Source organism: Carassius auratus, chromosome 31 (genome assembly GCF_003368295.1).
Source record: "Carassius auratus strain Wakin chromosome 31, ASM336829v1, whole genome shotgun sequence".
NCBI classification, from domain to species: domain Eukaryota; kingdom Metazoa; phylum Chordata; class Actinopteri; order Cypriniformes; family Cyprinidae; genus Carassius; species Carassius auratus.
This window is the reverse complement of record NC_039273.1, coordinates 19,656,249-19,682,555: the sequence shown is the minus strand read 5'-3', so window position 1 is coordinate 19,682,555 and position 26,307 is coordinate 19,656,249. Positions and strand designations below refer to the sequence as shown.

Genomic DNA, 26,307 nt, shown 5'->3' with positions numbered 1-26,307 from the left:
TCACACCAGTAGATGACGACAAGTGATAAAGTAAGTCTCTATCAAAAACTGATTCATTCAGGAATTGAACATCACTTCTTTGTGTTGCTTGGAGACAGCCAATGGTTGATTCTGCTTTGACTTGGTTTGGAACTATTTTTGTTGACCGAGCTAAAATATAATCTTTTTTTACAGTTATAAAAATCTATAGCACACAGTTACATATAAATTCAATAGTATTTCCCCACAATAAGCATCAAGAATAAGATAACTGATTTTAACCAGCTTTGTATTTCCATAATGTCAGTATATGAGTAAAGGAACAATATGTATTACTCTTCACCCTTATGTGTCACTTTCACCAAGATATCAGTGTTCATTTGTCAGCAAAAGTTGCAAAATGTGTAATTTGGCGGCCTTTGGTCAGACTTGTGGGCCTCTGTGAAAACTACAATGTGATGGAAATATTTTATGTAATGGCCTCGAAAGGAGTCAAAAGGGAATGTTCAACAAAGAATGTTAAGGAAAGTGCAGACTAAGAATGCTAAGGTCAAAGTGTCCCTTGTCCCTATGATTAAATAATCTATACTTACTCAGAAAGTGCATAAAATAGTAGAACTTACAGTCATGTGACAAACCAATGACCAAATCAGATCACTACAATTACAGTGAAGAAGACTTGAGTGACATTGAGTTTTACTCAGACGACAAGAGTCTCTCTTGGATGTTGTGACCAGTGGGCTCCCAACCATGAATAAAACTTTAATTCCTGCAAAGAACAACTTTGGAGTGGTGTCTGTGAAATGCTGCACAGCTGAGGAATAGAAGTACTAAAGTTTATATGCTCAAAAGACAGTGAAAGTGTTGGAAGACTATAGAGCCGTCCTTGGGCTGAGGTAACAGCATAAGCTCAGAATTGCAGTGAGAGTATATAGATGCTAAAGACCTGTGTGCTTATGTGTGATTGAGTATTGTGTTATGTTGTAAATATTAGAGGAATTCAGGGAATTACCTTGATACTGTAGTTCTTTGGATTAGATTGTAAGTATTCAGGGAATGATACTGTAGTTATTATATTAACAATTGTAGTTGTTTGAGTTGTCCCAATTAATATTGGGAATTTCCAGGACACTACTTATCATACTTCTGCATTTTTGTATCCCTGCTCACTCATATTCTGAATGAGCCCAGAGAAATATGAGTGTTGAAGTTTTCCTACCTTTTTCGCCACAACACCCTTTTTTTAATTTAATGTTTCTAGATAGCCAACTTATATTGAAAGTGCCTTATTACTATCGCACAGGTGAGCAGAAGGTAAGCTGCAGTGTCTGACTCTACTAAACAACACACTCAAGATATGAAAATTACCCTGTAATCCCCTGCTGTGTGTTTCTGCAGTTCAAAAGTCCTTGGCTCCACACTTGTGTGCCATTTCTTGCATACACAGACAAATACGACAGCCTAAGATTCTGTCAACAGACTCAAAAATAAGCAGATTTACAAAGATCTTTATTAACACATGCCTTTGCAAACGTAAGGGGGAGAAAACAAAGGAACAGTGTGACGAGTGGGGCGGGGCCAAGAGCCGTGGGAACAGGGCGAGGCCAGTAGAGTGATTGGAAATTAGCGACACCTGCTCGACCCACCGGTCTCAAATCCCACAGAGGAGATGGAAGGATATAAAACTGGAGCGACGACAGTGAAGGACGAGAGAGGACCAGGCCTGGATTTTAGTTTGTGTTTTGCTTTTGTTTGTGGGCGGCAGCCATCCATGAGAGGCTGCTGCGCTGTTTCTGTGTTTATTTTGTAATTAAAGTTTTTGTTTGATTGTCCACCGGTTCCTGCCTCCTTCTTCCTGTGATCATGAAGTTTTAATGTGTTGCAAACAGTTTATGAGCTCGTCATATTCTGGCAAATATCTGGTGAATTAAAGGAATTTTCAATCGTATGTAATAGCAATAGAATATGGCTGTGGTAGTTTAACCACAACTTTATGCTGTGTTTCTTGAAATAGCCATGAACCTGGGAGTCATTTATAATTATTGTTTTGAAAATCATAACATCACTTTGACGTTAGGAGTGCTTCTCTTGGGAACTAATGTAAATAGTAGGGCATTCATTGTGATTCATAAGAAATTATTATTTTAAAACTTACTATCCCTAAAAAACAACAACAAAACACTTTTCATGAAATGTGAATTAAAATAAATAGTTGCTTTCTTATTTTTAAAAGGGGTCCCTAATTAGGGTGTCATCATAATTTTTTCATGTCTTTCTCTAGGCAGCTTTACCTTGGAGTTTATAAATATAGAACTTACTCATGGAGCTTAAGGAAATATTCCCGGGTTCATTAGCATTTTTTTCTGCTAATTTAAATAACAGTTCTGAAATAATTTTGTTGATTGTACAAGTGGCTTTGTAGTTTATAAGTGAGCATTAAAATACAGACTAATTTCTCTGTTTTTTTGTTTTTGTTTTGTTTTTACAGGGATTGTATCATTGATCTCTCTGGCAATCCTTTCGTATGATCGTTACAGTACTTTAACTGTTTACAACAAGAGGGCCCCAGACTACAGCAAACCCTTGTTGGCTGTCGGGGGCTCCTGGCTCTACTCACTGTTCTGGACAGTCCCCCCCTTACTGGGATGGAGTAGCTATGGACTGGAAGGGGCAGGAACCAGTTGTTCGGTTACATGGACAGCTAACACCCCGCAGTCACATTCCTATATCATCTGTCTGTTCATTTTCTGTTTGGGAATCCCCGTGCTGGTCATGGTGTATTGTTACAGCCGGCTCCTCTGTGCTGTCAAACAGGTAAATTCAGTCACAACGTCTCAGTTCAGTGTACTGTAAATCTTATTATGTGTGTACAGTTTGCAATGTGCAGTTTGAAATCTTCTCTGGAGCTAAACAATAACTCTCTGACTCGAGCTAAAATAAGGTCAATATCTCAGACTCCAGATAAAGTTTAAACAGCCTCAAAACGCCGGTGAAATCTGGAATCCACATTCTCTACTACGCTGAAAAATACGATCAGTCAGTGCTATTATGCACTTGTTCGAAATAGTTCACAAAAAATAATGTTCTTGATGTGACCTCATGAAAAATATCTTTCTTTAGCCGTTTCTGAAAACTCAAATACTCAAGTTCTGTTTTTAGCTTCTAAGAAAGCATTGTGCATTTACATAATAAAGAATACCATTTCTGAAATTTGTTTAAAGCTGTGCATTGAGGGGGCAGCTGTTGCCTAATGGTTAGGGAGTTGGACTTGTAACCAAAAGGTTGCAGGTTCGAGTCTCAGGCCCCGTCCACACGGAGACGGAGCTTACCCCAATCCAATCTTTTTTTTCCTCGTCTCAAGAAATATCCGCGTCCACACAAAACCGCATAATGATGTAGTATACATGCGAGACCAGTATGTGGCGCTGTAATTCTGCCACAGAGATACACTAAACGAGAAGAAGACTTGGACTATGCTCATAAACCTTGCGCGTGGTACACAAACGAACATGGAACACTACATTTATTAATCAGTGTTAATTTTAGTTAATAAAAAGACAATCGTTCAGTGTTTGTTCATGTTTTTGTTGCTGTTACGTGACCTAGAGCTGTCTGACTAGGGGGGAGACGTGGGCTGATGACGTCATCGTTTCAGAAAATATACGGATTAGCCGTCCAGACGAAATCGCAAAGACGGCGTTTTCAAATTTATCCACTCTGGGACCCGGTTTCAAAAAATAGCGGTCTCACCTTATGAAATTTCTGACCATTACCTCCCGCAACGTGTGTGTTACACTCCCGCCCGCTCCCGCAATATGTATGCCCACTCCCGCCCGCACCCGCAAAACTCTAAGAATTTATTCCCGCACAATAATAGAGATGCATCGATTTTGTGTCTTCTCCCGTCCCGCAGAAAGAAAAAAAAAACACGTATTTGTATTGATATTGATATTATTAAAGAGATTCATGGGGTTGTTTGTTTCGTTTCCCTGGCCTGCATGTAAAAAAAAAAAAAAAAAAAACACAATACATTCAAATATAATTTTGTTTTTATCAAAAGCTTTGCACATAAAAAAAGACTGCTTTGCAAAAAAAATATACATAATATGATAAACTAGGCTACATGAAAAACACCAGTTTTACAATTATTAGCCAAATGTCGCAGGTATTCTGTTTGAAAAATACAAATAAGAATAAAAACATTCAAACTTAGGCAGCCTGCTCAATAACACAGGCATCATCATGCCTCTTGACCTAATTAAGAAATGGCAACAAGGGGCTGTGCTCAAAAAACAACTCTAATAAATAACATTAGGTTCTTTTCTACATCATCTATTGACATCTTCTCCATCATGTCGCTATAGGCAACCTCCCTATCTCGCTGTGTTTTTTTTAGCCGCCCATTCCCGCCCGCAGCAAAATTCAAACCGCCCGCTCCTGCGAGATTTGCGTTTGGTCCCGCCGAGTCTCAATCCCAATGCAGCCCTCTAGACGGGGCCTCAGTGCCAGCAGAAGTTGTAGATGGGGGGGAGTGAATGAACAGCACTCTTTTCAACCCTCAATAACCATGGCTGAAGTGCCCATTAACAAACAATTGAACCCCCAATTGCTCTTCGGGTGTTGGATATAGCTGCCCTCTGCTCCTGGTGTGTGTGTGTGTGTGTGTGTTCCCTACTCACTGCTGTATGTGTGCACTTGGATTGGTTAAATGCAGAGCAACAATTCTGATTATGAGTTACCATATTTGGCAAATGTCATGACTTTCATTATATTTGGAATGCAGTTTATTTGTTCCACATATAGATTTCACACATATGCAAAACTGCTGTGATATATCTTTTTTTTATATCAATAAATTATATTCCTGAGCCTGATAAATCAGTAGTTCCTCTAAACCAGATGGTAGGTTCTTTCTATAGTGAATCAGAAATGCTTTCATGAGGGACTTGCTTATACTGAAGACCAGTTCTGAATTATCTGCTGGTGCAAACAAAAAAATACAATTCAATGTATACATGTTTTTCCTCAGGTAGGGCGGATCAGGAAGACAGCAGCACGACGGAGAGAGTACCACATTTTATTCATGGTCATCACAACAGTGGCGTGCTACCTTTTGTGCTGGATGCCTTATGGGGTTGTTGCGATGATGGCCACATTTGGACGTCCGGGGATCATCACACCCATTGCGAGCGTGGTGCCATCCCTCCTTGCCAAAAGCAGCACAGTCATCAACCCTGTTATTTACATCCTTATGAACAAACAGGTTTGACTATCCAAACTTTTTCTTTAGCACTGATTCAAGGGATTTGATTTCTTATCATCTTATCACAGTCCTTCCACAAATCTTAATCCAACATCCACAATGATGAAACAAATTACAGAAGAAACAATACCATGTACAAAAGTGATTGTAGGAAATTATAAATAACACTAAACTACTTTCAAAATGTGAGTTCTTTAAACAATAACAGAATATATTCAAAATATATTCAAGGTTTTTTAAATAGTTCCAACTTTTTACTAAAATGCAAGAAATAAATACAAATGTTAATAGAAATAATATGCACAACATTCAGTCAAACTTTTCTGATCAAGACACTCTTCTCAGAGAGGTTTGTCAGTAGTAGTTCACATTCAAAATCGATTTATATTATGGAATTAACTATTTATAAAAAAAAAACTTTACACTGATAAATTATCTACAGTTAAAATCTAAAGATTTTGGCTCTTATAGTACATTAACAGCTTTAAACTGTCATTCAACCAATGAGAACTGCAAAAGATTTAATCACGAATTACCATAAAATGTTATGAGAACAGCACAGACAGAAAAGAGAAATCTATGTTCCATTTTAACCCATTACATACGGTTCTTTGAAACTTTAAATTGTCCTGCATCACAATCATGTTTTGTGTACACAGCAGATGCAATCTCTAAATTTAGGTAATTTTAAGTTCATCAGGCAGAAATTTGTTATGGGTGAAGCCCCATTAGATGATAAAAGTCTATGTTAGTATAAGTTTGAAGGGCTGGACAGTTTTGAAGACCCGTACACCTTTTTATGCAACTGTACATTCGAGTCTGTAAATCACAGTGTACACTTGATCTTACTGAATCCTGGCAATGTGACCTTTCCCTTTTTCTTGAGATCCTCCTCAGAAGCTGCACTCATTCGCTTGACAAGCACTTTCTCATAAAGCAGAGGGTGGTATGCCCCTAATGTGCAGGCCGCGTCGTAATATGTCTCATAGTAATGGCAGAGACTGGTTTGTCTCATAGAAGGAATGTACTCGTACACATGGACCTCTTCACAAAAGTTCATCATCATGATTATACCTGTTAAATACACACACAGATACAACAATTTCAGTTTGCTTCTCACACAATTTATTGTACTGTACAATACCAGTCAAATGTTTAGAATAATTATAATATTGTTTTTGAAAGAAATCTCTTATACTCACCAAGGCTGAATTTGTTTGATAAAAAAAAAAAATATATATATATATATAAAAATTTAAAATATTAAAAAAAAAAAAAAAAAAAAAAATATATATATATATATATATATATATATATATATATATATATATATATATATATATATATATATATATATATATATATATATATATATATATATATATTATTTATTTATTCATTCATTCCTGTGCTGGCAAAGCTGAATTTTCAGCAGCAATTACTCCAGTCTTCAGTGTCACGTGATGTTTTAGAAATCACTCTAATATGCTAATATTGTTGAAAACAGTTTTTGCTGTTTAATATGTTTGTGGAAATCATCATACACTACCATTTAAAGGTTTTTGGTAAGGAGGAATAGTTAATAGTTTTTTTATATTTAGCACAGACACATTAAATGAAAATGAAAATTAATAGTAAAGACATTTATAATGTTGCAAAATATTTCTGTTTCAAATTATATATATTATTATATATATATTATCATATTTTTCTCAAAGACATTAAGCAGCAAAAACTGATTTCAACATTGATAATAATAAGAATCATTATTAATAATTGAGCACTAATTATTACTGAGCACTAAATCAGCAAATTACACTGCTTATGTAACACTGGAAACTGAAGTAATGGCTGCTGAAAATGTAGATTTTCCATCACAGGAATAAATTGGATTTTAAAATATATTCACATAGAAATCTGCTATTTAAGCTGCAATAACATTTCACAATATTATTGTTTTATTGTATTTTTACTCAAATAAATGCAGCCTTTGTATACTTAATAGTAATAAAAAATATTAATGGTTCTAATCTGGTAGTGTTTACTATAGATACATCATATATAAATTAAGACATGAAAGTTTCAAACCTCATTCATTGTAATTGTCACTCACATACAATGAATGGGGTTTGGAACGTTTAAGTCCTAATGGGTTAATAGTTTAAATCTGATAAGACATTAGTACACTGCACACATTCTGTCAGCTGTGTGTACTGTGCTCTTTTGGTGTCTCCCTCTCTGAAGTCTTGTATTTTAGTTTTACATCAAGACACTGGTATCTGCCTGCAGGCTGGCAACACACACACAGCCTGACAGCACCCTGCCAAGATCAGACATCAGAGTTGTATCACTGCATACATGCACACACACACACACACACACACACACACACACACCGGAGACACACACACCGAAGCACATGCATCAAATACTTGGCAGTATAGTCACATGTCAATGTGAAGGCCAATCAGGGGCCTGGATGGGCTGAGACAAAGCCAATCAGACATCGAGTCTCTTGAGATGGACAATAAGGCATCCACCTAAGACAGATTGTTTGTTCAGTGTCCACATCTATAGGTTGTCAAGGCAACAAAGTGATCCAAGTGTATTGACTAACACTAACCCAGCAGCTATCATTTGAGAACCAGCAGGGTGCGTGTCTCATGTTGCTCACTGTAGTTCGGGGTATGCCACAGGGACTTGTATGTGAACTGGTCTGAATTTAATTGCCACACTTTAGGCACACTACAGAAGCTGTAAAGAGATGATAGCATGACACACACTAAGGATTGAAGGTTAACAGCTATTTCTGCACCTTGCTTCTTCACAAGTGACTGGAAATCTGGCATCTAATCAGAATGAAGAAACAAGTCCATGAAAACATTCCAGTTTATAATTACTGGGTCAATGACATGACTCTTATTTTTGTCTTATATATTAATTAATCAAAAATACATAAAAAATGCAAATAATATAATACTAAATACTAAATAAATAATAATAAATATTATGATTTAAATTACATTTAAGTGTCATTGAAGTAAAATGTTTCTTTTTAAAATGCTACATTTTTTTCAAAACCATGTAAAATCAACATGAAAATGAAAAGAACATAAAGTGTTTTAAAACTAGATTAAAAAATCTTCATGTAATTGAGATATTCCCACTTCAATTGGCCACAAAAAATTTTAAATTAATAACTCTTAAAGAGCCAGTAAGATGAAAATTCTAAGCTTCCTATCACTGTTTATAAGTACTGTACAATAGGTTTAAATCCATCCAAGGTTAAAAAAACATTGTCATTTTGTCAAAATATCATTTTAAAATTACCTCAATACTCAGAGATCCCCAAACGGTTCGCGCGAAGCTGTTCAAAAGATTCTGTCTCAAAAAAAAACACCTTTCGGTAACATACTGTGTTCTGATTGGTCAACTAACATAGTCAGTTTTGATTGGTTGTTCCGCACACAACGTCATAGTAAACAATGCGTTAGCATCTTTTTGGGGTGAATTATGTCTTATTCCTCTCACCGCGAAGCAAACAGTAAAATAAAAAACTTGAACAGTCTCGCTGCTTTTTCTTCTGTGTGGGTGTATTCAAGCCGCGCGCTTCAGTTTGAATCTGAATAGCGCGTTCAGCGCGGGGGTGTGGTCACATTAGATATAATGAAGGGAGATGTGAAAAACAGACATCGCGTTGTTTTCATATGGATTACTTTACCACAGAATATCTGTTTTCGGCAGCACTTGTTTAGTTTTAAAGTAGACATGTCAAGCTTTCTATAGATAGCTCTCTCATGTCTCTTCGTTGAGTATTTACGGAGTTACACTTCATTTTAATGTTTGTAAATGAAGATCAGCATGACAAAGGCTGCAGACAGCACTGATAAGACACTCGGGAGAAAACAAACTTAAACAATAACTTCATAATCATAATTCGCGTTGTGATTTGGAGATGCTTGATGGTCCAAATAAAGTTGGTAATGAACCCTCTTTTATGGCCAAATGCTTTGAAAATCCTGCCTTGAACTCCCCGAGATTAGAAAAGCAGTCATCAGTGAAATGTTGTGAACACAACAAAAGGGATTTGTTGAACTGCTCTGGTATTGTGGTAAAAATTAATTTTAGCCATTGGTTCTTCTGATCTTCATTCTTTGGCAGTGAAAATAAAACAAACTTGCCTTTACAATTAAAAACACACTGTCTCCTCGACATGATGCTCTCACACCAACCAGAGCGTCTGTGTGGGGGGGTGGGGCAGGTCAGAGTTCTGTTTCTCCCAAGATGGTAGGCGGAGATTATTATGCAAAGTGTTCTAGTGACGTACATAGAGATGGGCAAAAGATTTGAAATCTATAACAACTCGTTTCAGCGATTCAGAGTCGACTCCTTACTTGCCAAAAACTTTATAAATCGTGAACTTTTTGGTTTAATTACTTTGCACATTGTTTACACTGATGGACAGCTACTTCATACACTGTAATACAGGTAATTTTTGATTTCCCATCTGTGTGGCTCTTTAAGAAGAATAAATAATGCACTGAGGTGTTACAATTCAAAGTAAGTTAGACAACTGTCACACAAAATTGAAATGTCATACAAAATTTAAGTGGCTCTGCATCTTTTGTCTCAGAAAATATGAGTGTTAATGTATTGTGTTTTGTGCAGTTTTACAGGTGTTTCGTCATCCTGTTTCACTGCAAACGCAGCTCTCTAGAGAATGGACAGTCATCTATGCCTTCAAGAACTACTGGTATCCAGCTCAACCGAAGGGCTTATAGCAACACAGTGGCTGGCAACGCATCTCCATCCATTGGTCTCCAAAATGAGTGCAGCACCCCTGTCTCAGACTGAGCCAATCCACAAAATAAAAATCACACCTTGATGTTCCATTCAAAACCTACATACTGTCCCAAATGATGCCAGAACAAAAATCAACTGTGTAGTGTTGTTGAGTGCCTGTACTCTCAGAAAAAAAGTATGAAAGCTGTCATTGGGGTGATACCTTTTTAAAAGGTACACTTTTGTACCTTTCAGGTACTAATGTGTACCTTTAAGGTACCAACACGGACTCTTTAGGTACAAAGATGTGCCTTTTGAAAAGGTACCATCCCAGTAACAAATTTTGTACCTTGTTTTCTGAGAGTGAAATCAAAAGCTGAAATCCAGAACTGTAGCAAATAAATCTCTATAGTCATCTTTGTGATGAAAAACTGTTGTTTGACTTAACACACACCGTTTTCGGTAAGTGTTTGTATCTAACTTGTCAATATAAATGTTACAAAGAGTGAAAAAAGTGCAAAAATCGACTGGTGACTTGTTAAAATGGATGTTTAGTGGTACATTACTTCTGAATGTGCTTCCCCCATGTTGACTGTATGTTCCCAACCCATTTAAGGTTAGGCCTGAAAAAGATGTTGAATAAATCTGTGAATTTAAAGGAAGCTTGGAAGACTGGTAAAATCCTCAACCCATGACTGCTTTGTATTATTTTTCTTCCCTACTCTTAATCTCTCCATTATTTTCTGGAGATCAAGCATGGTGACATTTGGATCATTAGTCACATCATTGCTTCAAAGCTGTGTAGTGATCTAAGACAGTTTTTCCAAACATGGTCATTTTAAAGGAAGAGTTTACTCAAAAATTTAAATTTGGACATTTTCTCATCCTTAATAATTTAACTAATTTAAGTGTTTCATTAAAATGCGTGAATTTAGCCCAGTGGCAGTATTAGCAAAAATGTGCATGTGGTAAGCAAATAAACATCACAGTCTAGTATTTGGCGATGTACTGTCATTGTATCGAATTCACCCAAACAAATATTTATTGGAGGCTTCTCAATCAGAAGGCTGTAGAAGCCATAGAAGACTGAACTTGAAAGGATGTAGCCTTAATAGAACACAGCAGGGGTGACATTTTTTTGCAGGCTTCGCTCTGGAAACAAGTTACAGTGTAGCATTTTAGCTCTTCTGGTACCATTGAAGTCAATGTTTTTTTGTGTGTGTGTTTTTTTTTTATTTATTTTTTTATGGGTGGTTAAAACAAGCTCAAGATATTTTGAAGTTGTACCCCTTTGTGATCTTTTAAAATCTTTTACTTGTTTTGAAAAGGGTAGTTGCTAATAAGTGCCTAAATTGGACTACAGAGGTTATCGGGGACAATAAAGCTCATCAAGCAAAGGAGGTAAACTCATCTACTCACTATTCTTTCAGAGGCTCAACCTGTTTATAATCACGCTCTTGCAAACAGGTTTTTTTTTACTACATAAAGACTGTAGGTGTTCAGTGCTCTATGGTGGAGGTATCGAAATCTTCAACAACAACCAAAAAGGCTTCAAAATGCATACAAGTTTGTTCATTATCACATAAATAAATAAACTTTGGTTGAACTTAGTTTTTGTAATAATTCAAAATTAAATAGATCCTTCTGGGATTTTGTTGAAGCAACCAAAATATTGAAATAAATAAATGTGGGCCCACAAAATTACACAGTCACTCCAGAACTCTTACTCTGAAGAAGTAAGTCATATAGTTTTGGAACAACATGAGGGATGGAGTAAATGAAGTGTGGTTGAACTATTTCTTTACGTCAAAGCCATCATGGTGGGTTAAAGGTACAATCCACAATCACTGACTAAAAACAATGAATAACAATAAAAAAAAGAGAGAAAAAAGAAGAAGAGTGTTTCTACATTGGTGGTTGTTGTCGTCTCTTAGTAGTACAGTATATATTGGATTGCACCTTTGCTAGCACATATGCTGTTTGATAGGCTTAGGAATGTTCATTTTCTGTTTGAGAGCCATCAACTTGTATTACCAGCTCTGATTCACACAGACCTTGATTATATGTCAATTGTACAAGAAAATAAACCAACTACCCAAATTATACTAATTAGCATAAGTTTAATTTGCTTGTTTGTCTCTTTTAGATCTTGAATTTTTAGTCAAACCTTCATTCATTAACATTCAGCAAAGAAGCCACAAGGGAGACAACAAGAAAAAGTGTGTATATGTGTGTTTTCACACACATTTATTGGCTCTATCCTGACTTGGGCACTCAGACACAGACATCCAGTTACCCTTACGATAAATACATTTATTCAAGTGTGCTTTAATATACTTTTTATGTACTTCTCAGAAATGGGCTTTATGTACCTCTCAGAAATACACTTAAAATGTAATTTAAGTATACCTGACTCAAACTTACAAAAAGTCGAAATATATTTGTGTTATACTTGTGCTTCTAGAATCTGTGTTTTTATTATTATACAGTATAGGGCACTAGTACACATCTTCTGCACAGAATTTCCAAAAAAAAACCACATGTATTATAACATGATCAACTGACAATAAAGTATACTCTACTACGTATACTAAGTATACTTAAAAATACACTTGAACTTTACTTAAGTATACTTAATAAAATAAACTTGCAGTATACTACTTTTTGGTAAGGGTAGCCATTGGCCTGTGGCAAGGTAAGTATCCTCAAGAAATGTAATGGAGAGTTTGCTTTTTTCCACATGAAGTCCCTGCCTGATTGAAATAATCCCGTCATGCCCCTGAATCAAACTGATATTACCTAGTAACACATTTCAGCATTTGCACACACACGCACACACACATCCTGCAGTCTTCAGTCAAAAATAAATTCAAGAGGAACAGTGAATACAAACAGACATGATTATCATTTGTAATTCAGCAGATATGCTGTAAAAGTAGGCAGAGAAACATTTGATCTTGCTTAAATTAGGGTCGAATATGTGCGTCAACTGCACAGCATGGCAAATCTCTAAGAAATTACAGTCACAACATGTGGCACAGCAATTTTCCTGAGTGCAAGGATAAAAAAAAAATGGATAGATATATGTGCTTGTGTTAATGATGAAGAGACATACCTAGAAATCCTGAAGAAGGAGGGTTGGGTTGAATGTTCTCCTGTGTGTTGCTTTGCACAATATCCCAGAGATTCCAGATAAATGAAGGATGCAGGATATAAAAAGGCTGCTCAGGGAAATTATTCCTGTGATTAATGTATGGCTTAAACAGGTCATAATCTGGATGCTGGTACCACTGTGGGTATTGAGAAAATAGGAAATATTATGTTAACCATAAAGTCCTGACAATTAGGCCTGGTTTCAAAGACAGGACATAAATTAAGCCTTAGTTTAATTAGGACTTTTGGTATATATACCCACTGCAGGGGCAGTCAGGTTTTGATTTTTATCTGTTGGTATCTGATAGAATCCATCAGATTTATCTCAACAAGATGTCCAGGACCTCCAGCAGAAAAAAATAGGCCCACAACATTAAAGATACAGCGGTATATTTAACTGTGGACATAGGATACTTTTTTTATCCCCTTATGCATCAAGCCAGTATTGAGTTTTTCTGCTAAATGTTCTATCTGCATATACAGTAAGTACCATATTTATTCACATATATTCTAAAAGCATGTATGTGCCATATTTTTGTGTATTTTGGAAAATATTTGTAACATATTTGAAAATGCACATTTTGGTTATATTTTGAAATATATGCGCAATTATCTGTTCCTTTAAGATTGTTTCAATGGAAGATTATCAAGCTCTAAGACGTTGTGTTTTTGTGAAATGTGACTCATTTTTACAGCTGTTATGGAGTTTTAATCATAATTATAATTATGTTTTTTTCAAGTACTATTTTTCAAGAATGATTTTTCCCCCCACAACATCACATGCGAAATTGGAGCTGCTGTGGGATGCTGACGAGGCAGAGATATCTTTTTTTTTTTTTTTTGCAAGTGCAACCACTGGATCTAATCACTGTAAATGATTCCTCTAATGGCCAGTATGCCGATAATGTCAAATCTAAACCTTTCAAGTCACCCTGCTTCTGCCTTTCAAAATATACATCTCAGGAAAGAAAACTATCTAAAAAAACTACACAAGCAAAGTTTAACAGGGTTGAATGGCATTACGCTTCTGACAGATTTACTATATGATGTAACTTTCATACCTTATGCAGGTCAATATTATAAGGAGCAGGATCCCAGGCTACCAAGGTAATGTTCTTAAAGAGCAAACTGCTGTTGAATTTGTGTATGTGGTTTGCTAGAATCTGATAAAAGAGAAGAAAACATCTCTATTTATTCCTTGCACACAGGGAGACAGGGTAAAGGTTAGTGTCTGTGTGCATTAATGCAAATGACTCTACCTGAGAGTTAATGATTCGAATCGTTGTCTTGCTGCCCACATCTCTTTCATAGTCCTTGCAGGGTGCAGCATTGAAACGCAGTACTGCATCATGGGAATCTACAGTAGATTGGCAAAAACAGCAGTCAATCAATTAAAAAGACCAGTCAAGTTTTATAAGGGATAACATGTTGTTACTTTGTGACAATATGCTCCTATGTTGTTACAGTGGAAACTCTGATTATACTGTAGAAGAGTATGTTTTTTTTCATTTTTAAATAATTATAAAACATACAAAATTATCAAATCATTGTCAACTATTTTAGTTGACCAATTACATGAATTTATACAACTTGCCCCAATAAAAATCTGCTTAATTTGCATATTGATCTTTCCCTGACCTGAGTTTTAAGAAAAATACCCTTTTCTGAGAAATCTACCTCCATTATATAGTTGATTCTGAACTTAAAGTATTGAACAATGATGACTACAGTCTCTCTACATCAAAATTCAGTTCAATGCATTACTTGCCTTTTCTTTGTAATTATAGAGAAAGTTCTTGTAATTTCTGGGTGAGCAATGTAAATGTGTATCCTAAGGGTTTTTTTTTTTTGTTTTTTTTTTCAGTAGTACAGGTGTTTAATTAAAACCAACATTAAATAAACACGAAAAACTGGCATTTGTGTCATTAGACATTTTACACAAAACAATAGAAATACATCAAATTATTATTATTATTAAAAAGAACTTGTGCTCATTAATCGAATCGGTCTGCAAAAAGTGTTATGGCCAAGTTAATATTGTAAGATATTGCTCCCTCTGGTGTTGCAAGGTAAACGCTTCAAAAATAAACTCCTAACGGACAGGACCCTGATGTACTGGTATACTGGATTTACCATTGCAATTCCTTATTAATTGACCTAAATAATCAAAGCATCTCTATACTATGCATTATGATGATCTTCTTCCATCAATGTCTTTTTACATGCAAAACATTCAATCACCACTAGAAGGTAGCAAATGACAATTCACTAACATCAAGCAACAGTATGGAATTACATTTGTTTCAATAATAATGAACAAAACTTTATAAAACTGAACGTAACTTTTTCAGAAACTATCAAAAATATGCCATTACAAAAGAAGAAAAACACAATGAAAATGAAAAAAATGAACTCAGTCGCACAAATTTAACAGGCACTTCAAATATGCTTCATTCTCTGTTAATGTTTTTCAAAGATTTGTTTTCGCTAATCGTGGATTCTAAATTCATTGCCACAGATTTCGCTAACGTTTCGCAGTTTTTCGTTTGGTGTTTTGACACAAACCTCTCATGGGGGCGGGCTTAACAGTGATCTACTCTGATTGGATAGTGAGCTTTTGATGGACAGGTGCTTTCTGACCGGGAAGTACAGACGCCACTCAGTAGCGCGCATATTGGAAAGCTCTCGTGGTGTTTATATCTGGTCTCTACCGCAAAAAATTATTTTTCAAAGACAAAGTGTACGACATTTATTGTAAGCTCATACATATGTTCTACCCTGTAAAGAATTTTATACAAAGATTTAAATCTGACATTGATCTTACATGCTCTTTTTTGTTCGAGTTCTGAAGAAACTGTAGCCTACACTTATTTTGGACATGTCCCTACACTCAGAAACTTTGGGATGATATTGGTGTGTTTGTCAAGTGTAAGATTTTGCCAGGCTACTCAGTAGATATGACATACACATTTTTTTTTGTGGTGGATATTATGTGATGTATGTTTATACCTTTTTATGTTTTTGTTTTCTGCATTAATAAAAATAGAAAAAGAAACAAAAGCTATCGCGGTGATTTGTATGCAGTACGTCGTGCCTTGTGTTACTAAATATATAAATAATATTTGACCTTCGATCGTCTCAGTAAAGATGAGCTTTCAGGAGACAGAGACATGAAGCGGCATCGTCTTCCTCCTCCTCTTGTCCTTCAAGGCAGCTTGAAGTAAGCTTGTGTTACTGAAGTAACCAATCAGATTGATACAAGTTTTTCATGTTACAGTGTGCTACAGTTTGTTGTGGGTTATTATTGTCATTCAGTAACACAAGCTTACTTCAAGCTTCCTTGAAGGACAAGAGCTCATCTTTACAGACTGAGACGATCGAAGGTCAAATATTATTTAAATATTTAGCGATACAAATCAAAATCATGAGAGCTTTCCAATATGCACGTCGCTGAGTGGCGTCTGTACTTCCCGGTCAGAGAGCACCTGTCCATCAAAAGCTCACTATCCAATCAGAGTAGATCACTGTTAAGCCTGCCCCCACGGGAGGTTTGTGTCAAAACAACAAATGAAAAACTGGGAAACGTATGCGAAATCTGTGGCAATGAATTCAGAATACACGATTAGCGAAAACAAATCTTTGAAAAACTAACGAAGAATGAAGCATATTTGAAGTGCCTGTTAAATTTGTGCAAATTAGTTCATTTTTTTCATTTTCATTGTGTTTTTCTTCTTTTGTAATAGCATATTTTTGATAGTTTCTGAAATTGTTACGTTCAGTTTTATAAAGTTTCCTTCATTATTATTGAAACAAATGTAGTTCCATACAACAGTAACCATTATATCTCCACGCACTTTCCAAACTTTCGCTTCATTTGTGAGTATTAAAAATGTGACTATAATCAAATAAACATTTCAACAAAGAAATTTGGGTGGTTTGAATTTTATAAATGTCATTTATAAATAAATGTATTAATATAAGTGCCTAAGACATAAGTTTCAGTGTCACAGAAGTTCATTTAAAACTCATGCAAATAACACTGTGCGACTTCCAGGAATGAAAGAGGACAATGCTATTCAAGGGCTTCTAGGAAACAGGGAGGACTGCTCAAATGCGTATCTGCTCGTTTGCTGTCAGTTGTGGTATTCATGTTTCAACACATTCAACAGTTAGGCCTTGTGCATCAATGTCTCTGTTCAAAAGCAGACCAAATCAAGTTCTAACCAGGAAAAAGTAAAAAAGAGGAACGATGAATTGAGTGGAAGAAATGGAGTGAGGGAATAAAAAAGTAAAAGCAAGAGAGCAACAAAGAGAGAGCAACTATCAAAACAAGACAGGAAAGTGCTTGTTTACCTACTTAATAAAATAAAAAATAAAAATTATCTGATGGACTTCTTTATATAACTGTATATAATCTATAGAATACACTGAACTTGAAAATGGATTTTATGTTGTGTCCCTTTTTTTCTAAAATTGGAAGACAAAGTAAACTACTGAGTTCTGTAGCAATGAGTCCTAAAATCCCTAAATGAGTATGAGTTAGCACTTACGCTTCCATTGTCCTGAACTGGTTTTTGGTTGAAACCTGAATGCCTTATCTCACTCTTGAAAACTATTCTAACTCCAGTTTTCCAACTTGTATAGGCTATTTTTAATAAAGACTGAAAGAGTTGTCACAGGGTTTGTGGTGATGACGTTGGTAGAGGTAAAGTCATGCGACTGTGGTTTGGTTTGTTTATAGTCTATTTTAACTTTTTACTTCTGTTGATTGTATTTAGCTTCAAAAGTCATAAAAGTTGTATTAATTTGTGAAGATTATGAACAAAATGTGTATGCATAATAAACTTTTCTGGTCACAGAGATTATTTTAGTTATAGCGCTGTGTAAACATGATGTTTACTGTAGTTCTGGAATAAATGTGAACATGTATTTATTCATCTCACTTGCACAATATGTTACCGAGTTACTTTTTATGGAAAGTAATGCATTATGTTACCTTTGCATCTCTTTTTAATTTTGGGCTGGGTTTGCGTGTTTGTTTTTAATATAAATAAATAAATAAATTGTCATCACAGGAAATAAATTACATTTTAAAATATTACAATAAATATTTAGCTTACATTTTGATTATATTTCACAGCAATAATGTTTTTTTAATTTAAACAAATACATGGAGCCTTGGTGATCGTAAGAGACAAAAGAAAAAAAAAAAAAATCTTATTCCAAACTTTTGACCACAAGTGTATATTTTATATGCATATTATCCTTACACAACTCACCAATTTCTCGTCCAAGTGATGAGTTAAGTATTGCCCCAGCTGAAGTCACCACAGCACATGTTTTGTACATCTGCTGTAATTTAGGAGGAGCCAGCTGTTGAAAACCTAGGTGAGAAAAGGGCTGTTCAGACCCATCCAGAGTCCTGAGTTTTGCTTGCTGTTTCATCTGACACAGCATCTCCTGTCTACTCTTGCTTGTCTTTTGTTGGCCTTTGTAGAGTACTTTGTGGTTATTAGAGTCAACATATTCCCTCATGGCTTGGCGCAGTCGTCGGCTTAGCATTTTGGAGGACACTTGTCCCTTCCACAGACCACGAACCACCGACCAGCCATTAGAAAAATAGTCATCATCACTGTAGTCACTGTTAGGAGTCACTTCTTTAGAACGTTCATCAGAATTCCTGAAATGAAACTCTTCTCTAGTATGAGAAGGTTGAAACACCTGCCTGCTCTGGAAAGGACCCCTCTTCTCTGCATACTGATCCCAGCGGGAAGTATGGGACGCTATAATGGTCCGGGCACTATGCTGAACATAGCTTGAGTGTTGAGATTCAGAGTTGAAAGGGGAACTCGTCTGGTTTAGCTCGGAGTCAGTAAGGTAGGTAAAGACAGCAAGGAAGAGCAGCATCCAGAGCAGTAGAATCAGCAGCAGAAGTTGACCTGACTGCTTCATGACATGCCGTAATCCCAGCAGTATAGAGTCCTGGACTCCCATCACCCTGTTACACGACACTCACCCTGGAGGGAGACAGAAAGAGGTGATGCTTATTTTCGCTTTTTTCATTTTACATTTTATTTGCAGCAATTTGAATGTTCAGTTCCAGAGTTATTTGTGATCAGATGTCTGTACTGCTTGGTAACCACTGGGGAAGTAGTGCCAAAACTAGCACAGGTTAAACTAAAATTATAATAATAAAAATAAAAAATAAAATAAAAATAATTATAAATAAATTTAAAAAATTGATAATTATATTTAGTATTATATTTAGTATTTTTCTTAAGCCTAATGTTCTTTCTGTAATTATAATGTAGAATTATTTGTGTGTGTGTGAATTGAGCTTAGAAGGGACAGCACCATTTACCCATTTTGTTCCCAATAACTTCATACAATAAATCTGTAAGTGAATTCATAAGGCCCAGAACACAACCTTTTCATTTAACTTAACCCTATTAGTTTTTCCCCCACATAAAAATATGGGCATGCTGATAAAAATCATTGGGTCTATTTAATACCCCTAAACTAGAATAACAGGAAGAACCTCAGATAGAATGGAGAAAGAGTGACAGATCCAAAGATTGCAGATATATTTAACATCTACAGTAAGAACAGGTTAAAGGGACCATGACACGATTAAAGAAACATCATTGTAAAAAGCTTAGACTGATTAGTTATGTTTGGTTCTTTTTGAATTCTTAAATAAATTCATCACTGATTCTCAGATATGTACTCATTCTCTTCTCTCACTGTTAACATTCAGTTCAGAAGTTCAAAAATGACTAAGTATAGTAAAATAAACCCACTTCCTTGTAATGTCTAAATGTCTGCAGATATTTAATCTCTTGTGGTATACATGGATTTTCTGTCAAAACACACACTTTTCATTCTTAGAGGATTCTGCTTCACGCAACGATTTTCAATTTGATGTGCTGAAAATTGCTCTTACAGGTTTGCAGACAAATACATTTTGTTTACAGTCTATTCAAAGCAGAGTTAAAGAAAGACATTGCAATACACATAGCGGAGTAAACTGGCAATCTTTATAACAGCGATACCTCCAAGCATCTTCAGAATACCAGTGTAAACAGGTGGGTTTTTTTTTTTTTTTTTTTTAATGCATTTATGTTCTAAGCACTTTATCAGTGGATGTTTTTGAGAGCTTAATACTCTGTAGCATGCATAATCATACATTTTTTGCTGACATTGATGCATTCATAGATTTAGAAGGTTTAGTAAAAATAAAAATAACCTGTACTCTGCTCAAGCAAACATTACAAGCAAAATATATTTCACTCACAACAGCATAACAGAGCTTAAATTACAATCTAGTGCAGCTGCATTCTGCAACTACCATAATGTACACATATGTATACACAGGCACTGGTTCACATTAGCAATTGAATGCTTGGGTCAGTTCTATTTCCTAATTGCTGCTATTACTTAGAACTGACTCCCAGACATTGCTATGTGCTTATAATCTGCAGGGGATCTGACCATCATTATACACAAAACAGCAAACCACAGGGAAGAGATAAGGATGCAGAGATGCAGACAACCATCAATTATAATATTTTGAAGAATGTTAGAATTTTACTTTCAGAGGCTTAATTTAGATATTCATTTCGGGGAAGGTCATTTAAATGTAACTTTTCATAGGGAAAAAAATAAATGAGAGAAAAGTTTACTTACATTTCAATTAGTGCTAAAACATAAAACACTTCAAAATTGGTAAGTTTTAGATCACCTAGGAAGGATGCATTGCATCTCTGAAGTACATCTGATGATCAAACAGAACATTTTATTTCCAAATAATTGCACATTTAAAGAATATATCACTCATACTTCCATGGTAACTTAACAGCCTCATTCATCACAGTTCATATTTTGTCATATTTCTTTGTATAATGATTGCTAAACAGTGGCTTGTACACAAACACAAATCTTTTCCAAGATCCAGACAGACACAGCTCTAATCCCCCAGACTAGAATCACAAGCTTAATCTAATAACAGTGTTCAATGAGAAAAGGGTGAAAGGTTACCCATATACCTGCCTGGGGTCAGAGTCTCTGTTTACTACTGAAAAGAGTATTAACAGTGGTTTTAAATGAAACAGGAGAAATCAGGGGTATTGTTGATGCTATTATTATAACTGCCATGTCTCAGCATATACGTATAGTGTGTTATCTTTTATTTTCACAAAGGTCAGAAATGAATCAGGGCTTCAGGAAAAAAAAACTTTAGATGGTGGATTGTCATTATGGTGTTGAGTGAAGGCTTAGTTAGGTTAAAATGATGTGTCAATAAGATACACTATAATTATTTAATGCCCTTGCATTAGAACAAAGAAATTGCTTTGAAATAAGCAGAGTAAACCAGCTTCACCAAAAGGAGCGGTAACCAACACAATATATTGGCAATTTCAAAACTATTTCATGCTTTGGCAAATTGGTGGCTAATTTTTATTAGTTCATACAATCTCATGCATATGTTTTTGTGTGACCTGCTTATGTCCCAGTGAAGTTTATGTTTGTCAAAAAATAATATTAATACTATTAATAATAATACTAAAACTACTACTTAAAAAATATCAATATTTGATATATATTGATATATATATCACATAAAATTAATCCATTCATAATTCAGTAAACATTTCTAGCTAGGAGAAATATATAGTACATCATTCATTCATCATTCACGTAAAGGGGTCATAAGACGTTGCTAAGAAGAACATTATGTTGTGTATTTGGTGTTTTGCAATTACGGGGTGTGACGGATAAATACAACAAAATTAAATGATACGACTGGCATAAAAAATATGTGGTATATTGTAAAGTAATAAACATGAATCCACTGTATATTCTTATGCAACTTTATTAGCAGCATCCTCATAACATCACGCCAACAACATAACATGAATAACATCCTCTCTGCCCAACGCTCACTGACTCTGTGACTTTTAAACATGCCTTAAAAATATAAGATACCGCAAAAATCCACCGCTCCCAGCTCTACTGGTCCAATCAGTTTAGGGTTGTGCCAGTGTTGTTTTGTGTCGAAAATGTAAAAAATATATATAATGAGTGAGTACATCATGAATCTATTTTCCCAAACCGTGTTTTTGTATTTTCCTGAATCACTACGGTACCCTTATAATAAGTGTTTATATTCGGACTATTTTAGTTTGGTTGGGGTCGGCAACTCTGCAGAGTAGCACAGTACCTGCGTGACTCGCCATAGATGTAAACAGAGAGAAGTAGCTCCGGCTAAAATGTTATTCCGCCAGATGCGAGCGCCAAAAGTTACCGACTGCAGCTTTAATGTAAGTTATTTATTCTTTCTTGTGCGGCCCGGTACCAAATGACGCACAGACCGGTACCAGTCCGCGGCCCGGGGGTTGGGGACCGCTGGTTTAAGGTTCAAAAAACACATTATTGTCCACATAATGTTGCTCCTCTGTGCCCTACCTTCAAATTTCAATTTTTTCAAAGCTCATCGTTCTGAAGAGCAAGGTATATGCTGATTGGACAGCTATCAAGTGCATGGTGATTGGCTGAATACCTCAAGCGTGTGACGGAAATGTTACACCCCTTACCATACTGTGTTTCTATGTGTCCTTGCGCGATGAGACAAAACCAATATAACCCATTTCAAATGAGGCATTTGTTGCATCCAGTGTGGACATAATTATTGATTATAATGACTTTCACTGTGTTTTTACGCGTTGCATTTGCGCATTGGGCCACGTAAACATAAAACAATGTCTGCATTTGTGATCGGAGAAACGACAAACAAATGCTACTCAACACTGTTTAAACTCACGTTTGAATCAACTGGGGCAAATTCTTTGAAAATTCAAAACTTAGAGGCTGTGAGTCAGAAGCACCAGGCTGTCATTGCAAAGTGGGAACTGCCCCACTTCACAGAAACAGCCTTTGAGCACAGATTGTAGGCTACTCTGCAGGTTTAGGAAAGAGTTCTCCATTAAATGTGCTGCACACACCTGAATATTTGGTTTGAACTGTTCTGGAACAGTCTTGTAAATACAACTTAACAACTGATTTTTAGTTGTGTCCTCTTTTTTCCTGGTGTGCTAAATGAGCGGTGGTAAGCTGGTTTGAGAACAGTGCGGCCGGGGGTTGCGGCAACCACATGTGACAACCCTGTGCTAGACTCTTACATGACAAAGACCTCACAAGCTAATACCCTGCTTTTATGTCATTTTTATTTCTGTTTATTTCAACTGCACGCAAAGTAGTGACCAGTACTTTTTTCTCCCTACACAATAAGGCAAGTCACAAAGGTTTGAAACAACATGAGGGTAAGTAAATGATTATATAGCAATATTATAGATTGATGAGAAATTATTTTAAGGATGTAGGCTGCAGATTACAGTTCAGCTTCTGAACCAGGTCAGGGCAAGATAGCTCTACTTGCTAAGGCAACATCCATGTTTGCTAGACTCTGCTTCATCCACAATGAAAGCCAATATGGTGATCCACAGCGCACAGTTGATGTTTTTCTTCACCGACAAGCATGGATCAGCTCTAGGCATGACGAAGCGGATATCATCCTCACAATGAAACAAACAGCATCTCCACAACATGGCGGCAGCAGCAACAATACTACAGCAAGAATAAAAGTTACACCTTCATATTTGCGTGAACATTTGGGTGGTGTTATGCAAATCTTCCCACACAGTTAAGTTGATGAATATCTCTTTGGATTTGATACTTTAGTCTTTGCAATTTACAGATACTTATTTATGAACCAACAGCTTGTAGCACTCCAACGAGAAAGAAAAAATATAAATCGCATCATATGACCCCTTTAAAATATACTTCCTTCCATGCAATGAGCATTCTCTAATCATAGATTTAGACACCGAGATCATTTGAAAAGCTGCCTACACACATGCTACAAACAGATACAAACATAATCATGCTTGGTAAAGCTTAAAGTGTGGGAGTCAGGTGCCCAATTCCAGCTTTGTGCTGGCAAGAATCACAAGAAGAAGATCCAGCACAAAAGGCATCCCCCCAAATGTGCAAATCCTTTATTGTTTCAGTTAATCTCCTTTGCATTCAGTACACAAATTATTATAGAAAAAGTATCTGTGTAGCTGCCTGGTGTTGAGTGCCATGCTCAAGGGCACAAGGTGATTTAATCTCATGTACAGTACCTCATGTAAGAATTAATCTCATGTACCTCTCCTGTCACCCCATGGGTGTCACAGAATCTGTCAACCCCTCAGCACCAGACTCCATTACCACACCTACCCGATCTCAATCATCGGAGTACTGATCATCTGTACCTGTTACACTCATTAGAATCATCCCTCAAATACCCACGCTTCACAGTCATTTACCTTCATTGCCTGGCTGAATGCTTACCTGTTATCCTTTGTGACAAAGTGAGGTGTGGCTGAGAGCCATAGGAACAGAGCAAGGTCGGTGTCAGTGAATGATAATGAGCAACTCACCAGTCTTGAGTCCCATGGAGGAGCTCCAGAAAGATAAAAGGAGGAGTAATGATGGTAAAGGACGAGAGAGGACCAGGCCTGGATTTTATGTTGTAATGGTTTTATCCGTGGCAGTAGTCTGTGAGGGGATGTTGCGCTGTTTTCGGTTTTGTATTTATTTTGTTATTAAATTATTTTCATGTACGCTCCTTCCCGAATCAGTGAACTTTGTTACAATCATCACGCCTGTCTTCTTCCCCTTTGGACCACTTCCAGCACCAACCTGCAAGAGATAAGCACACTGTTTCTGATTTAAGTTATTCAGCATGCTTACCTGTGTCCAGTCTTCAAAAACTTGAACATTTCTGTGAGTCTCCTCTTTTGTGTGTGCAAGACAATGGGATTTAATCTGAAAGATTTCTGCTTGGAAGCTGAGATCCTTCATACTTGGCCTGTGCCAAATATCACTTTTTATGCACCCAGTCAACTTCTCCCTATCTAAAACCAGGGTAGAATACTAATATATCAAAACTCTTGCCAAGTATAGTCTGCCAGCATCTGGCCAGTCATGCTCAACTCTTGCGTGACACACCACATGTCTACAGGTTGTACTCATCTCTGCAAAAGGACTGCATAAAATATAATCTATATAAAAAATAATGAACAGAGCAATACATTTTTCATTTATTATATATTTTCAGTCTTATTATATGGTTTGCAAATCATTTATTCTATATTCCAACATCAGATGCATTTAGTGTGCATTTCAGCTGCCAGATTTGCAAAATGTAGACTATATTTTTTCCCAAAAAATTGGAACAGAAACTGTATAGCATATTAATGCAATTAAAGTAGGCAGTTATCTACCTAGGCTGTTGCTGATTTATGTTATCTTTGTCTATTTAATTTTCGAGAAGTGGCATGTGACAAACAATTCCTTTGACTGATTAACTTATAAGGAACAAAGTATTTAAAATAGACGTCAGGTCCTCAACATAACACGCTAGCCTATTTAGAATGACATAGTGAAAGCACACTACATGGAACTCCACAAATGTATAACAAAACAAGTAATTCGTTAAAAAATAATAATATAATTATTATTATTATTATTATAAAATATATTATATTATTATTATTATTATTATTATTATTATCATTATTAAATATTATTATTATTATTATTATTATTATTATTATTATAAAATATATTATATTATCATTATAAAATAATAATAATAAATAAATAATAATAATAAAAAAGACGGAGCTAATTTCTGAATACATTATTGTGACATACATAAAAATCTACAGCCAAAAACTCGTGTGCGAGCAGTGTGTACTTACTGTAGCTGTAGACAGTTCGCTTCACGCGGCTGCATTCAACTCTTCTCACTCGCTCCGTTCAGCATTCAACTCTTCTCACTCGCTCCGTTCAGCAAACGCTTGTATTTAACAGAATAAACGATAATAAATATCCGCGCGTGAACATTGACTGCATTAAAACATTAATTGTGCCGTTTCATCGACAGAGAACTGGAATCGAGTATTTTCTCTTTGTCATTATCTTATGTCAGTTTCTCTGTTGCCTTGGCATGATGTTATTGTATCAAGTCACGCTCTATTTGAAGCTCTCAAAAATCTGCGACGAGATCTAATGAGCGCTGACAA

At 35.9% G+C, this 26,307-nt stretch overlaps 2 protein-coding genes across 2 annotated transcripts in view; one reads left to right on the top strand and one right to left on the bottom strand.

Moving 5' to 3' along the window:
* The window catches only part of tmtops2a (teleost multiple tissue opsin 2a), a 21,887-nt gene extending 8,782 nt beyond the window's left edge, over nt 1-13,105 (top strand). The window contains exons 2-4 of the mRNA XM_026214032.1: nt 2,468-2,793; nt 5,009-5,242; nt 9,911-13,105. Of these exons, the coding sequence (XP_026069817.1) occupies nt 2,468-2,793; nt 5,009-5,242; nt 9,911-10,096 (746 nt within the window). The 3' untranslated portion in view covers nt 10,097-13,105. The remainder of the gene's footprint in view (nt 1-2,467; nt 2,794-5,008; nt 5,243-9,910) is intronic.
* Nucleotides 5,250-26,307, bottom strand: LOC113050753 (beta-galactoside alpha-2,6-sialyltransferase 2-like). The gene is made up of 7 exons (XM_026214031.1): nt 25,984-26,307; nt 24,658-24,919; nt 18,457-19,194; nt 14,437-14,534; nt 14,239-14,340; nt 13,140-13,314; nt 5,250-6,316 (listed from the first exon to the last, which is right to left on the bottom strand). The coding sequence occupies exons 3-7, from the start codon at nt 19,169-19,171 to the stop codon at nt 6,069-6,071; spliced, it is 1,338 nt and encodes a 445-aa protein (XP_026069816.1). The 5' UTR covers nt 19,172-19,194; nt 24,658-24,919; nt 25,984-26,307; the 3' UTR covers nt 5,250-6,068.

Coding starts and splice junctions, on each gene's coding strand:
- LOC113050753 (XM_026214031.1), bottom strand. CDS start 19,171: ATGGGAGTCCAGGACTCTATACTGCTGGGATTACGGCATGTCATGAAG. Junction 14,341..14,436: donor TTCGAATCATTAACTCTCAG/GTAGAGTCATTT, acceptor CTCTTTTATCAG/ATTCTAGCAAACCACATACA. Junction 13,315..14,238: donor ATAATATTGACCTGCATAAG/GTATGAAAGTTA, acceptor CAATACCCACAG/TGGTACCAGCATCCAGATTA.